The sequence below is a fragment of the Sipha flava genome, unplaced genomic scaffold (genome assembly GCF_003268045.1).
Source record: "Sipha flava isolate LNK unplaced genomic scaffold, YSA_version1 1_pilon_pilon, whole genome shotgun sequence".
NCBI classification, from domain to species: Eukaryota; Metazoa; Arthropoda; class Insecta; order Hemiptera; family Aphididae; genus Sipha; species Sipha flava.
This window is the reverse complement of record NW_020272783.1, coordinates 3,888,628-3,906,059: the sequence shown is the minus strand read 5'-3', so window position 1 is coordinate 3,906,059 and position 17,432 is coordinate 3,888,628. Positions and strand designations below refer to the sequence as shown.

Here is a 17,432-nt window from a genome sequence, read left to right as displayed (position 1 = left end):
ACTATCCATCTATTATATATTACACTTACTATCTTGAAGTATAATTAATCAAAAAGATGATTTTGTAAAAATAATTTCTGTCAACATAATATAATGTATTATTATTAACGAATTCATAATAAGAATATAAATGATTTAATTCGAAAATGTACACATAAAATAGTATTTAAATGCATTTCATCTATATAATTTTATTTATTAATTTTATTTATGTTCTATAAGCCCCGTGATAATCGCTTGTCACTTTTATTTCTGCGTTAATGTAAAAACTGTTTTATAACTAATAAGAAAGTGGTTTATTAAGATTTCATTATTGAAAATGTTTGAAAACCGCAAACATTTGTGGTCTAACAGTATAATATTATAATAACAAGTTACTCGATATGCTTCGAAGTTGATATCAATATTTGATTTCGGAATATTTAATGGAATAATTAACCTCCCTTGATTTTACACTTTTTAAACGAATTATATTAATCACCTTCACAAAAAAGATTGTTGGTTGTTTATTGGTATATAGACAAAATGTATTCAAAATAAAACGCACGTGTAAATATTATTTGTTTTTAAATTCGTTCATTAATGATTTGATATCAATTCATTAATATGACCATTTGAAAATGTAAATTATTCGCATTTATTCATATGCATATAGATTATATTATACTCTAAAAAATATTTTTTCAACAGTAAATCAAACGTTTTCGGTGTACTTTTTCTTTCAAGTTTTGGTTAGATGGCCACAGACTTTTGAATCCTTTTCGGCCTTTATAACTATACACTTATAATGGGAATCAATTTGTCATGGGTTTTCTAGATCTACTACCCTTCTGTACACTGATTCTTTTCAAAAATATATATATCTTTTGATATGGTCGCTAAGAGTTGATTCTTAAACGAGATTTTTGGTTTTTTCCGTTTAAGATGCCAGTGAAAAATATTTTTTTGCACTAGAATTATACTTATATATATATAATGCTACGGACAGTAAGAGTTTTGATCATCTATAAACGCGTTTATTGTCCTCCATGACGGTTTTTATCGTTGTTATTATTATCATTATTATTAAAAATATTCACATTACTTGTGAGGGCAATTGAAAAACGTAGGTGAAAAAAGTAAAAAATAAAATACATTCAATAAAAAAACCATTGTTTGCGATTAAAACAACATTAAAAAAAAGAAATGAGGAACAATGTTCAATTTTTTTATTCATTGAATAATAAAAACCGGTGAGCTGAATTAACGTAACACTAATGCATAATGACTTTTCAAAACAGATCAAAATAATAATTTGGTAAATTATTTATTTTTTTTAAAACCCCAATATAATGATGTACAGTATTATACAGCGTTCCGATTTTTATTCACTCGTTATTTGAATTACATTACGTGCCGTAAATATGATTCAAAAACGCGTACGTAAACAATTTTCGTTTCATATAAACCCGTTTAATTGTCATCTGAGATGGGGGGAAAAAAAATGTTTAAATTGGAGAAAATACCGTTTCGACTTTTCCAGTGAGCTGCGCCGCGCTATACCTACTGCAGTGTTTGTCGGTCGCGTACGACAGTCTATTTTTACCGTAAATAAAATATGTCTATTTTCTAACTTGAATATTATATTACACACGGACTACGTTATAAACATATTATTATTATTATTATTATAATGGATAAACAATAAGGATAGTACACTGCACAATTGCCGCAAAGCGACGATAAACAATATAACGTATTATTCGTGCATTGTGCGTGACCTCGCACTCGACGCAGTGGTCTTAACGTGTGGTTGTAATTGGATTGGATATAATACTTATTGCTATTATGTAAATGTATGACCACGCCTGTCATATACAATGTCGTCGTCGTAAAAAAATATGGTTCCCGTTATGGAAATATGTTATGAACATATAGCGAACGAAATAATATATTATATACGTATATCCATGTCTGTGTATAGATAACTTGTAATATGTAAATTACTGTTTTGTATAATGTGAACGATTGTAAATTTATTTTATTTTATTAACGGTGAAAAGAACACTACGGACGATGAGGACAATTTTCTTCTTGATATACGCGTGCAACGAAATAAATTGAATTCGACCTAGAATGCCGCACTGGGCAATGTTTCGCTCGCGTATACCATGGTTTTTTTTTTCATTTTATCTTATTCGTTTACACTCCCGCCTCATGTGTGTGCTCGCAAATTGTAACCTTTCCGTTCAAATATTAATCGAAACTCGAAACGGACTGCCGTGCATAAAAATACCACCGTAAGTTTTTTTCCCCGTAGATGACAATAGTATTATCACCGTGGTGTACCGAGGGACCACGTAGAAAACATTGAAAAGGTATTTTTTAAATTTTATTTTAAACTTTTTTTTTCCACTTCGACAGTCTATGAGCGTCAGGTCTAGACGGGACGATAACGATTACGGTTGCAGCGCTGATCAATAGAACTTTGTTCGATCAACTGTCGTGCTCGATTTTTGCGATACATTACGTACATTTACGCGCGTAATAATGACCTTTCACGTGTGGTTGTACCCGTGTATGATTGGCCCGTGGCTTACGTACTCGTAAACGAATGATTCGATAAACCATTCTCGAGCCAATTTGCAACGCTAAAACGAACCATGGACGTGCCGCCGCTACGGTAAGAAACACTGAAATGCTCATGGGAAATTGTTAAAGTTAATTACCAAAGTGCCCCTATACACTGTTCCGTTCTTCGTTCCGATCGTGGCGCTACAAAGTTTATTAATGGGGGGGGGGGGGGAAACGTAATGAACGAGTTGGCCAACTTATTTGTACAGGTAGTAGGGGGAGGCGAAGATGAATTTAAATGTTTCTCTGTGCATTATTATTGTTATTACTATTTTAATGCCAATTATGTGCTGAATAAAAAAACAACTCTAATACGTTTATCGTTTTTTTTTCGTCGGTAAAATTAAATATAGAATGCTCTCCGGTGTACCACAACTTCATAACAACAGCAACAACAACGAAAATCCGTACGATTAACAATGGAAACGATTGTAATTATTCACGTTTTATTGATCTTTTCAATTAGATTTAAATTCAAAAGCATATACTACATATTTTGCTAAACACTTTTATGGAAAATACAGAACGTCAATAAAGTGTACGCGAGCTGCAATCATATTTTTATGTTTAGAATCGCGATTCTGTGAAACTAAGTATAACACGATAGTGTCGTTTGATACGGCAAGACAGGGCGGGGGAAGGATTATCAATGGTTCGTATGCAAAAATGTATCATACGTGCAATGTACACGCTACGTGGTCGCGTAGGAAAACGGTTTTGGAAATCGAACTTAATTATTTTATTACGATCACCGTCACGTGAAAACGCTGATGCTTGTACGTACGCGATGCGGCCGACGAACAGTAAAGTTTTAGAAGAGATTGTTCAATAAAAAAAAGAAGGCATTTTAACCATTTTGCGTTGTTGTGTGCCGATGGAAGTGCAGGAAAGTTCGTGATAATAATTGTAAGACACTGCGACGGTGCGTGTTTTCGTGCCGAATTCGTCTCCCGTGAGTGCTGTTGCGCAATAAAAGCTTGTCTCGGACGGGTTCGTTCCGTTCGCCGGTCGAATGTCGAGGATCGTCGACCGTGGGGAGAGGATGCGAAGATAAAAGGGCGAATCTGGGGAAAAAATCGAAATAAAAAAAAAAAAGTGGAATAAAAACGAACGAGCGCCGGGCGAATAGGACGTAAAGTCGGGCCAGAGATGAAATTCAACTAATCCGCCGGTTTTGTCGGACGCGAAGCGTCGGGTCGATGGACATCGATTCGCGCCCACCGCCCGTTCCGCACGCAATGTGTTATCACTACTGTTGCGGCGGTACTACCGGCGGTCGGACATTTGCAGCTGCGGTGCGGTTCGTTTGTCGCGCGTTTGTCTAACCGGATTCCCGATCGGAGTCCACTATTTCTCATTAGGCCTCTACCCTCCAACCTCGCACACCGTTTCCCCTAACATTTTATTTATCATGATATTACCCCCGTCCCGTATATTATTATATATCGACGGACGGTGTGCTCTAGCGCTGCGATCGCGCAACCACACGCGCGCGCTCGACCCGCTCGAGTTTTGCGGTATTTATTTATTTATGGTTTTTTTTTTTTTTTTTTTTTTACAGCAGGCCGATAGCAATATATAAATTAAAATAAATCTGCCCGTATTACATCGAGTAAAGGTGATTCCGTCGAGCAATCGTTCATTCTCTTCGGAGCTCCGTTGCCCATGCACCTAACCAACCGAGTGTTGTATCAACGTTGAGCGTAATATGATAGCTGAATAACATGTTCTGGTCATTCTAACACTCCTCCCCCCGTGGTCGTCTTATGGTGACGGTGGAAACGGGAATAAAATCGTCCGAATGAAAAATTTGTGTTCGCATTCGCGGTGCAAGTGTATGCAACACGTATCGATATATAAATTACACGGCGGAGAGACGGCTTTTAATAATGCAATTTACAAATCTATAAATAGAAAAAAAAATAACCAATGAAATACTATGATATTATAAGGTAAAAATGTTTAGTACGACACGATTTTTAAACGGGCTTAATTGAAAAAGTGTCTTAATTGTTTAAGATGTAAATGTGTACCACGTAAGTGTAGACAAGGAGCAAAACGATTTTGACGTTTGCACGTTAATGATACGAGTTTTTTTTTATTTATTATCATAAAAGCTTTTTGTATGGAACAATAAAAATTAATAATTTTAAATTGCTTCACATAATATGTGTCTAAGTTATTTTTATTTTTTAAATTGTGCACAACCCCCACACGTAGTCTGATATGGATATTATTTTTAAAATCTCAGTTTTCTCAGTTTTGTATTAGTATGGTTCAGTTTCTCCCATATATATAAACCCACAAAGGTCTTAAAATGTTTTAGTGTTTTTTTATAAAGTCCTTGAGTTCCAAGGAAGTAGAACCTTACAAAATGAACTAAAATATTAGGAAATAGAAGCAGAATTGTGACTATAGATTTTCATATTACAGCAAATTAAAATACATTATATTCAATATTTTATTTTTTATTGTTAACGTGTGCGCATAAACGTGTGCAGACTTAAAGTTCGGGATGTGTCTTTGAAAAATAAACTAATTAGGTGAAAGGGCGAGTGAAAACCAATCGACTTTTATAACCTTTTAATACTAAATACTACAAAGTAATAATTTATTTTATTTTATACACCGTCTTTAAATTATTTTTCATAATTATTATATAAATATTAAATATCATACACTCCAAAAAAGTGTATGTAATAATTTTTCTTTAATTTAAATAAATTTCTTTTTTAGTAAAATTAGTACAACAACGTCAAATGTACAGAGGCAAAATAATAACAATATAAAAGTATTATTTATTATCGGTATACTTATCACATAATTATGATTACCATTGTAACTATAGAATAAAATTTTCAGGTAATGTCACTTTGCCACTAGGCACACCCCGTACGCTGCCTATGTACGTGCGATCTTTGGTTTTGAAATAAAGCTGAAAGGAGCAGTTTATACTCATATAAATATTTTAGACTTAGGCCAGTACGTTTATGCAATCTAATGTATTTAAATAAAATATGAATTTACATTACACTAGTGTTTTTATAATTTTAAATAGTTAACTTTTGAGTACACTTCATTTTTATTTATAAAAAAATATTTCAATCAAATTCGAAAATCGCGATGCTTTTTTTGTTTAAATAACTTTTACTGGAAACTTTTACATTAAAAACAAGATTGAAATATTGATGAATTTTCATTGTACGTGGTCGTAATAAACTTGCGGCTGTGGGAATGTATGAATACATACAGAGTATATATTTTTCATTGTTTTAAGAAACATTTTAATTTATCTTCATATGAGCACGTCTTCGTAAATGTACAGATATTGCATCTAAAGAAAGTTTGCGGATGTTCTGTATTACATCGTATCCTGTACGCAGACATTTAAACAATTAATGTTCATGTAGTGTTACATATACCAGTTCAGAACTTACTCGTGTGCGTGTCGCACGATTACATAGGGTCCGAGAATTAATAAAAGAAAATACTTGATAAAAATTATTCGCGTATACAACGTACGCATGTACCAAATACGAATGGTACGTAACAGTGAGTGCAACACGAAATCAGTTGAAAGCAGAATAAACAGTGCATAAGTTTATACAAATATCTCGTGCCACCGTTAACCTTAAATCTTTGAACGAAAAGTAATGTACGGTGTGATTGCATTGTACAATTTACATTGTATCTGCAACTATATTATTTGTACAAGGTTTATAACATGTGCGACCGATCTTCCACGGTGAAATTCTTTCGGTTTCCACACAGACCACTCAGCCTCCCGCTCCGTCATTACAGTTATCGTTATGTCAACACGATGTGGTATCCCGTGTTCCTTCGCCACAGCAGATCGTATCGACCGGGTGTGGAGCCCATGTAGCCGTTGGTCCATCTTCGCGCAATGGTATTCAAATGCATGCTCGTAATCCTATTTCGTGTCTTCATAGTAAATAGTAATCATCGATCCGTCATCGTGCCGCGAGATGTGACGTACGATTTTCTCGTTATTGGACTCCCGGTCCGTATGGATTAGGACGTATAACGATTTCAGAATTTTTCAATCATACAGCATTGCAGCCGTGTAGTTGTTTTGACGACAGTTGTTGTCGAAAAATCGCTAAATCGTTGCGGATTTATGCGCGAACAATGCGTTTGTAGCAGAAAAGTTGGTTCTTGTTCTCATGTTTGATCGAGAAGAACATGTTCATCTATAATATTCTTCGAAATTCTATAAATGTATGACTGCAGTACGTCGTATATTATATTAACAAATAATGATGACAAAATGGTTGTGGACAATTTTTTCGAGGTACAATTATTCAAATAATTTTCTTTTCCAGCTATTCGAATAGATTTTTATTCGAATAATCTTAAAATATATTTTCCGGAGTAAAAATGTTTCGAATTATTTTTTTTTTTTAAATGTTTTCAATTCATTTTATAACATGATTATTCAAGTAATTTTCAAACATAACGCTAATTTAAAATGTTAATATATTATAGAATGATTTATATTCATTTTAATATGAACACTGTATTATACCACGAACGCGAGGTATAGCCTAGGAGTAATATTCCACTCTACAAGTATTGTTTTATTCTATTATTAGAAAATGAACATAGAATATTTTATCAAGCTATTAGATATAAATATGTAGCCACCATCGTATCTATATGCGATAATATGTTCGTAAGTTGTATTTTATATTTACAAGTTAAACCATATAATTCTACACAATAATATAAAGGTCGTTGTTGGCATTTTTAATATGTGCATGTTTTAAATTGTCAATCAATAACCATACTCGTATGTTTGCTCAAATAAAATAACCGAATCTTATTCGAACAACTAATGTTTGAAAATTAGTCGAATCATTTTTTATTTAAATAATCAGATTTTAAAATTATTTGAATTATTTTTTATTTGTATAATTATGCCTGAAAATCATTTGAATAACTTTTTATTTGAATAGTAAGGTTTGAAAATTATTTCAGTACATTTTTATTTGAATAATTATGAAAAACCATCATAATAATAATTTCTTTAAATAAAATAAATATTTTCTAAATTATTATCTAAATAAAATGCATATTAAACAAAATGTTATGTTGTAAACATAAAGTGTTTAGGATACTGACGAACGAATAGTTCGTACATGTATTTTTTTCTTTTTCCTTAAAGCTTATATTATATTTAAATAGCGTATATTGGTATTTATTTATTTATTTAACAATTTAAAAAACATGATTGTTAGTTATTTTTTCAGATACAAGTTGTATGAATTTCGTTTGTGTTTTCTTGTTTGTTCAAAAGAGCATAAAAGAATGTTTGAGGATTAAAGGAATGTCATGGACGGAAAATCATGGGTTCTAACCATACGTTATGAAGAACCGTAATTCTTTGTTTTCGTAATCCTCATATTCTTTGAAGTATATGTTTATAATATCAAATGAACGATATGCTAAATGATCCATAAAAATATTCAATATAACTTACCATGGAAAACCGATTACTAAAGGATTTTAATTTTCTTTTGAATTTTTATTTTTGACCATTGATCTTTCAAAACATGACCTAACACGTTTTATTGCTAAACTTCCACCGGATAATAATTTATGTGTTACAAGTTTTCACCAGTTTTTTTTGAAACCCTTTTCATTTGTTAAGATTTAAAAAACATGTTTTGTTTTCTTAAAAAAAAATATGAAAGTTTTGGGGACACTTTTTTTGTAAAAACTCTTATTGTCACAAATTTGATGAAATAACAGATAAAGTTTGATATATAAAACTTATCTGAGGTTTAAAACTCTTAAAAACATAGTTCTGTGAAGCAGTTACCAAGATATTTTTTTCTTTTATTTTTATTTCTTACAGCGAGTCTGTGGCTAGAATATTGAATAATTTAGAAAGTTTGAAATTCTTAAACATCAATCATAACTTTAAATAAATCAATATGTATTCTTTCAACGTTTATATAATTTAAATTGAAACTTGCAGAGTTATTTGCGTTTTGAGTAATGATAGAGAAATTTTGAGCAATGATGTCTTTTATATATTGTATGTTTACTACATAACTTCATATTATTTACAATTTTTTTTCTAGATACAAATAATTGTTTGAATACAACCAAAATTATCTGGAAAAAGTAGAAAAATATAGGAATATAAATACTATTAAAAATGAAATATCATGGATAATATTTTGAAAAAAAATCGTATAACTGAATGTTATAATAAATTCGACGAAAATATAAAGAAAGTCATTATGAAGAGTGCGGTATTATGAAAAGTATAGTATTTCGGTACATATTTGGCTCTTTTCGTTAATAATCCAGAAGCTGATTGGGATCATCCTTCTATTTTTTATGATTTTTAGCCTTTAGTTGTAATTTGTAATATGTTCTGCACATTATATACCTGAGTACTTGGCTCATATATTCGAGAAATAGACTTCTGAATTATTCTTTCGTTCCACTCATGACTCTTTTATTTTCCTAATATCTTGTATAGTAATTTTAATGAATGACAAATGTAAATTTACATATTTAATGTAAACATATATTTTCAGGAATCAAGATTTAAAAAATTCATAGTTTAAATATCAAAAAAAGGATGAGGTATGGATACCTTAAAAAATCGTTTCACTGTCTGCATAGGATACTGGTAATGGAGAAAAGGATGAAAAATGTAAAGTTAATGGAATCTGAGTCATACTAAAAAAAAAAAAAATAGCAGATATATTTTTATAAAATTTATTGTACATATAATCATTGAACTAGTTATAAAGCAATATATGTCCGAAAAATGGTTCTGATCTAAGATAGGAAAAATATTTAAATTAACAGCTTTTTAAAAATTAAATTTTTTCATAAATATTTATTTTATTTACTAATAAAAAAAAAAAAAATATCTGTAACCAAGTTTTAATTTATTTATAAAAAATAATGTTTAATATAATTTACATGAATATTTTAAATTCCAAATTATTATGAAACTACAACATCAAATTTAAAATAAATAATATTTCCTAATAACAACAGTATAATTTATAATATAGGTAATATTTAAAAATTAAAACATTGTATATTAGGTTTTTATCGAGACAATACAAACACACATTAATTTAAGGAAAACAAATCAAAAACAAATAAGTAATATCATTATTATTTTTGTTTACGGGTAATTTTTAATCAAACAATATTAGATATCTTCCTCATACCATTGAATTACATATTCTGTACTACAATAATAAATATGACTACATACAAAAATATTTATAATCCAAAATATTTAAGTATAGTAAATATAATTTATAGTGAAACATAGTTAATAGATTGTCGTTATAAAATGACAGACGTTAAATATGTGTGCTTTTACTTGGTACTTGGCACTTCATTTTAAATTATAGAGAAGAAAACTCAAATTATCTTGGTAAAATAAACATCAAATTGAAGTTATTAAATTTTTTTAATTTATACAAGCAGTCAAAATGGGTGGCAATCCGAGGTAAAATTTGAAGTCGGGTACAAATTCGACTAATATGTGAATCCGTGATTTTATTAAACTTAAAACTGGGAAATAATTAAAATAGTTTTCGGCTCAAAACCGATGTTTAAATTAATTAAACTCAATTTTCAATCTTAAAAAAATAAAATCATGCATTTAATTGAAATAAACAGACGAGCAAAATGTATTCTAAGTTTGAGTTTGATTTTTATTTATATAATTATATGTTCAAAATGATATTCTCTCAACATTTAATAGACTATCAAATGCTAATGTTATATATTATAAGCATTTTAATCAAAGTCCATTAGTAATAATACAGATTTAATTTATGATAATAATTTTAACAATTTAAAACCCCAGTTATCATAAGTATATAGTTACTATACAGTGTATAGAGCATTTTCTTTCATTAAAGCCCATAGGTAATTACGCAGATTTAATCCGAGGCAATAAGTAATAACTTACGCTATATAAAACCTTACCTATTTTAAATATAAATGCAATACAAGACAACTATAAGAAATAGGTATCATGAGTTTATCGTAGGATCATCATTACAAACTGATTTATGCCATGGGTTTTCCCTGAGTCCCTTCTTGTATCCCTGGGATTTATACCAGTAAAGTTTTGAATGTACATTCTTGTAATGATCATATCCAAAGAAAACTTAATTTAAAATATTTGAATTAAATTTATCAATAACTATACTTACTTGAATATGAATTATATAATCATAATAATAACTTGTTATTATAATAATTAGTTTGTACAGAATTTTTCCTATTCGGGATGCTTAATGTTTACTATAGACTTATATATATGTATATGCAGCTGTAATTTTTTCCGAATTTCCAAGATAAAATAAAAATATGACGTTTAAATTTAAAATATACAATGCAAATTAAAAAATGAATTATTATAACAGCCATTATTTGATAACAATGCAGTGACGCCATATTGGAATTATTTGGCATTTTTCCTGCGAAGACCCATTCGTTTCGCTGTCGTCATTAATCTCTACAACCAGAAAACATTTTGATAAGTACCTACCATGAATAAGTAACTTTTTATTTTTCTACTTGCCCAACTATTACGTTAATATATTTATAGTTTTTATTGTATACATTTAAGCAGCAAAATATAATTATACCCGTTGACCTAACCCGAGAAAACATAAAACCCCGTTTTAACTCGTAAACCGAAACTGGAGAAAACCTAAAACTCGGTTTTAAATTAGAACTTTTAACCCTTAAACCGAAAGCCGAGAAAACATAAAGCCCAATTATAACCCGTTAACTGAAACCCGAGAAAATATAAAACCCGGTTTTAACCTGTTAACCGAGCCCCAAAAAAAAATTAACACGTTTTTACTCCCAGAACTAAACCGACCCGGTCAGACCTCAATACATATTCATTATGATTTCCGTAAGATCTACCTTTAATATTCGACCATTACACAGCTGTGCTCCGGGTCCCATTTCCTTCCTACGGTTGTCTACCATATATTATTATGGTTGTGTAATATATTGATCTCATTCGAACCGATTTATCCGATTTAATTCGTACCCGAATTTGTACTCCCAACGGTCAACAGCAAACGTAAATGCGTATGCCAACCATCCCAAAACACGAGTAAACAATTGTACGTTAATTTCTTAATTACAATAAATCATCTCCGGCAGTCGTACGTATACATTATTTGCGGTATCGTTGCTGGAGGTGAATATTATTAATATATGTACACCTGTACAATAACGTAGCATGCAAATTGATTTTAACTAATTAATTATTTCACCAATTTCATGTAAATGGATTCTGGTTGAGGTGAACCTTTTGTGTACATTTAGAACGTTATTTCGTATTTACATACAAATACGATACCTACGGAAATATGATTGTTTGAATAATGAAAATATGCGGTAACGTATATACATGGGTCTCTCGCTGAGTGTTGTATCATGATTCTGAAATTCGTGTGTATAGCAGTAAAATAAGAGGTAAAATTATTCTTTCGAATGAGGTCGAATATTTTATATTTTGTTTTAGAAAAAATATTATTACGTAATAGATTTACGAGTGAGTGCCGTAAACAGAAAAATAAAAATAAATAAATATGGTAAATAATGGGCAATATTGAAAGTCAGCTATATAGCCGTATAGGATATTAGTGAGAGAAAAATAGAATGAGATATAGGGAGAGGGACGGATGTGCGAGAGTGGGTGTAGAGGAAGAAAAGAAAGAACGTTAAAAGTAAAATATATTTTATGAAAAATGATTGTTTATTTTTATTTTTCGAATAGAATTCTTAAAATAGAGAAAAGAGTATTACATAAATTACGAAGTCATGCTTTTAAAAAAATAACTATTTCCTCTTGCTCCATTATCGCAGCCCATTGAACTGAAGCTCTTACAAAATGTTGCATAGTGCATTCATTATACTATTATAATGACGCCGTTGGCCACAGAGTGCATGGAAGAAAGCTTTTCACTCACACTATACACACTCGTATAACTTTGAACGTAATTTTTTTTTTTTATTATAATACAGCAATTTTAAAGAAATTACTTCCACAGTTGGAGTATTAATGATATGGAAACGAGAAAAAAAAAATCAAATCTATTATTTTTATTTTTTCTATTAAACACGGCTCACGAGTCACGAAATCTTCGTAATATTGCATCACGCACGCCTAGCGCCGCATGGTCGCACATATCTATTTATTGTTATTTTTTATATTTTTTATTCGTTGTTTACCTACTCCGGTACTATACGGGGTTCAGATATAATAATATACGTATAACGTGTGCGTACCAGTATTACATAATATGATGTACAGCACTGGGCCGCGTATATATGGTATGTACGAGTGAAATAAAGAGAGAGAGAGAGAGAGAGAGAGAGAGAGCACTTCGGGAGCGGAAACGATGTGTACATAACAATATATGTATTTGTACGTGAAACAAACTCAAATATCTCTACACTAAGACGTACGACGACGTAATATGAGATGTTCAACCTCCGAGGTAAAATCTTTGAACGGAGACGAGGTAGTTTGTCGGATAAAAGAAATTCGCGCATCCCCTTTGACACGATGTATGTACACATGCGATAAAACGAACGGAATCCAAACAATCATCGTCGCACTATATGACGAACATAATAATAATAATAATAATGACGATATCGCTTATATATCGGTTATACGTGTCGGTTTGAATTAACTTAACCACGAACGAATAATGATAATGATAATAATAATAATAATGATAACAATAATAATAATAACAGTATTGCTGTACGAAACTTCGTCATATTTTCTGCTCACGGCTCCTGTGGCGAACAAACATCCGAGTCGACAAAATAAAATTAATCTGAATAAGCTCACTGGAGTTATACGTAGCATACGGTTCTACGTGCATGTACGGTCGTGGTAATAATTATTGTTATATACATAGCATATACGTTAGAATGCATTGATGACATGTGTCGCGGTTTTTATCGAAGTTCGTATGCACAGCCCTTAAAACTATACCCGACGTAGACAGCGAGTGTTAACTTAAAATAATATCGTTTAAGCTCGTACGACTCGTACATCGTTACTTTCGTGAGCTATAGTTTTTCCTGATCTCACGGACCGCATGTTTATTTCATATGTATTCACTTGCTAGTTGTGATGCACAACGGTGTAACGTCTTACGTATCAATTTATTATGTGTTTATAATAATTACTATGTAAAAGTAAAAATTTAAAACTGATCATGGCCAAGTTGTGAAACAATCAAATAATAGTAACAAGAAGGAAGCCATGCGCGAATCAAGAAAACATTAGTATGGAGAAGTTGTAAATTGAAAAAACAACTGTCATCATTCGAATGTGTCGAACAAGGAGAAGGGCAACTAGTTGACGAAAACTTAAGATTAATCCTATGATGACATGATCGAACAGCATATATAAGCGCTCCGGTTTAGCACCAACTTCAGACGTATCCAGCCATCCAGTATGTATGCTCAGCTTATAATTGTTATTATCAGTTTACTTTGTCTATGTTGAAGTTCAATTAAAAGCATTCATATATATCAGCAATATCGTAACAAGTACTCTTAATAGTCTATTAATTTAATTGAAAATATTCTTACATCTTAACATATATGAAACCATGTCGAACCCACCATTCGGCACGCTACATCGATATCGTATTTTTATATTGATATCCGACCAATTTTACTGATATCGATGTGACTAATTTATCGAGAATTTGTTGATATTTTTTTTTTTTTAGTTTGACAATTACGAATAAAAAATCCGTCAGTAAATTTTTTAATTACTTATTATTATTATTATATTATTTTTAGTCTTGTTAATTTAATAATAATTAATAATCCAGAGGTGGATTTAAATTGCTTACGGTTATAAGCACTAAAATTTTGTCACCCTAAATATGAATTGTACCTTAATCCATTTGAATTTATATACAATTTTTTTTTTCTCGCTTTTAATTATTTAACCGATTTGAAAATATTTCAATGGACGTATAATATATTTGAATGAAAATGTACAATGATAATTTTTATAACCCACTTTTATTAAAACAATTATTTAGATAGTTAATAAATAACATAAAATAATTTTTCGTAAACATAAAATAAGGAATTTTCTATATATTATACGAATTACGTATTTTTAAAATATAATAATATATATTTTAAATTAAAAATTTGATGACGCCTAAATATTGTCACTCTAGGCAAGTACCAACTCTGCTTATTCAAAAATATGCTTTTGAATATCATATTTCTATATCGATATCTTTTTTTTTTTTTATCAATAAAAATAATTCGATATTATAATTAAAAATACATCGTTATGAAACGCAACTAACTATTAAGAATATGACATTTTTAACGTATGCATGTGTTATAATCGAAATCATTAGGTCACAGAATTTATAATATATCAAAAAAATAGAAAAACATGTGGTATAATTTGCGATGGTAATTTAAATAAAATGCAAAAATGGAAACATTTTTTGTTTGATCTTTTATTTTAATTTACTGTATGATACATAATCTGTATCATATGATACAGTAAAAATATTTGATATAGTAAAGTACAATTAATACTATAATAATTATTAAACTATTTTTTTTCAAATAAAAGGAGCCACCAGTAACAATGACACTTTCTAATTTGTTACAGTTTGTTTTTGTTATTAAGTTTAAAGGAGATCACGACACCACTTAAGCCTTAAGTGTCTGATAGGGGGTAAAGTAGCAAAGGCAAAGTTTTGGATTAGTGGATTTTTATAAGTACCTAGACGGCAGTTGTGAAATATTTTTTAAAAACTTTTGTTTCTTCATTTATTGTTTTTTAGTTTTAGGTCCTTGTTATTTGACAAATACAGAGGGCCATTCGTGAATTTCCTAAAAGTAATATTTTAGAAGGTTATATTATCAGTCGGTATTTTATTGATAATTGACTATATTGCATTATTTCATAACCATAGTAAGGATAATGTAACACATTCTTATCATAAAATACGTTTTTAATAAGCTCGTGATCCAGATTTGGACTGATCGTGTGATTTAGATGCTCACGTTCATTCATTGTCAATAATTAAAATTTTTAAAACTTAATAAGACTATGAATTTACAAGGGAAGGGAGAAAATCAATGCAATTAAAATGTATGAATTTCAGAGTCCCAATCATATATAATATTATAACATTCGCTGTGATTACGACTGTCATTATTGTCGATCATAAATTAATCATCGTTTACATTTCCGTCTTTTTCGGATTAATAACGGTAAAATTCGGTATTTTGTAAAGTGTAAAATTTGTGTTTATTAATAATTTTACTTGCAGAAACACAGAAAATGCATTATACAGTGTTACTATGTACAATACTATATTTTAATGTGTGTGTACTTATATTTGTGATACGGTTCTCAATGGGGTAAATACCATTACAATATTACATAGAACATGTGATAATGCTAAGTAAAATACGACACAGGTTTTGTGAATTTAGTGAATATAATAACAATAATAATAATCACTACAATTATAATAATTATAATGATGATAATAAAATATAATTACTTGGTGCAGTTGTTTGTTATCCCGGATACTGTGCAAACGCATATCGCGGCCAATAATGCGAAAATCGATGCCATTTTTTTTCGGTTCATCGTTCACCTAGAAAACAAACAAGACAACCATTTCATTTGACATGTTTATAGCAGATGACATCACACCATATAAATTACATATAACTTAGTAAGTATATATATATATATATATATATAGGTACACGGTAGTATAAATTGTACCACGGTTGAAGAGTGTTATTTCTTACTCGAAAGACAGCATGAAACAAACACACGAAGGCGTAAAATTACATTAAATTAGATCTGCATATTATTTTATTTTCTTATAAATACATTATATATACCACGTATAGTTTAATACACAAACATATTGTGGTAAATAAAAAACAATTGGTGGATTACATTTTATGTAATACTTTGAAATAAGTTTTTTTTTTTTTAATTTATATTGGAATATATTCTAAAAATTAACCGACGGCGTTTGCGACTGTAGTTATAATAAAGAATCATATCGATTTCCTCTCTTCAAAATATAATTTAAAATTGTTATAAAATATCGATGGACCGAGTATAATTACAAATAAATTAATGCACTCGCGTTCCTAAAAGAAAATGTACCAATCTATAATAGACAATGATATTTTTTGGAGTTTTTTAACTACCTATATGTGCCAGTGGCGAATTTAGTGTTTTTCTATCGAGGGAGGAGAAGATATATATACTTTAAATTATTCCGGGAAAAATATTTCTACTTTTTTGGTTTACAACGTAACAAGATAAATTAATTATAAGTATAAAATATTTACTTTTGTCATACTTTTAAGAATTTTAAACATTTATAAAAGGCAAAAGTAATTTGATGTATCATAATAATGTTTATTGAAAGAAAAAAGGTCAGTAATCATCCCATATAGCCCCCACAGAGTGTGATTTTATTTTAATAGTATTCACGGAGCTTATATGTCATATAAAATAACATTCAAGCAAAATTTTATCTATTTCGATTTGGATAAAAAAAAAATGTGTAATCACTGTTAGGCAAAAATATATCACTACCAATGTATTGATTGCACTTTCACGGAACGTTATTCTTTGTTTGAAAATAATAATTTGGTAATAGGATTTCCGGTATAATGGCTATTCTATTATTATTTGAATCGTTTTAATATAAAGTAGCTAAAACTAAAATTCCGGA

At 29.9% G+C, this 17,432-nt stretch overlaps 1 protein-coding gene across 1 annotated transcript in view; it reads right to left on the bottom strand.

Moving 5' to 3' along the window:
- The window catches only part of LOC112682123 (C3 and PZP-like alpha-2-macroglobulin domain-containing protein 8), a 148,100-nt gene that overhangs the window by 68,959 nt on the left and 61,709 nt on the right, over positions 1-17,432 (bottom strand). Inside the window, exon 2 of the mRNA XM_025552622.1 lies at positions 16,230-16,325. Coding sequence (XP_025408407.1) covers positions 16,230-16,318 — 89 coding nt within the window. The 5' untranslated portion in view covers positions 16,319-16,325. The remainder of the gene's footprint in view (positions 1-16,229; positions 16,326-17,432) is intronic.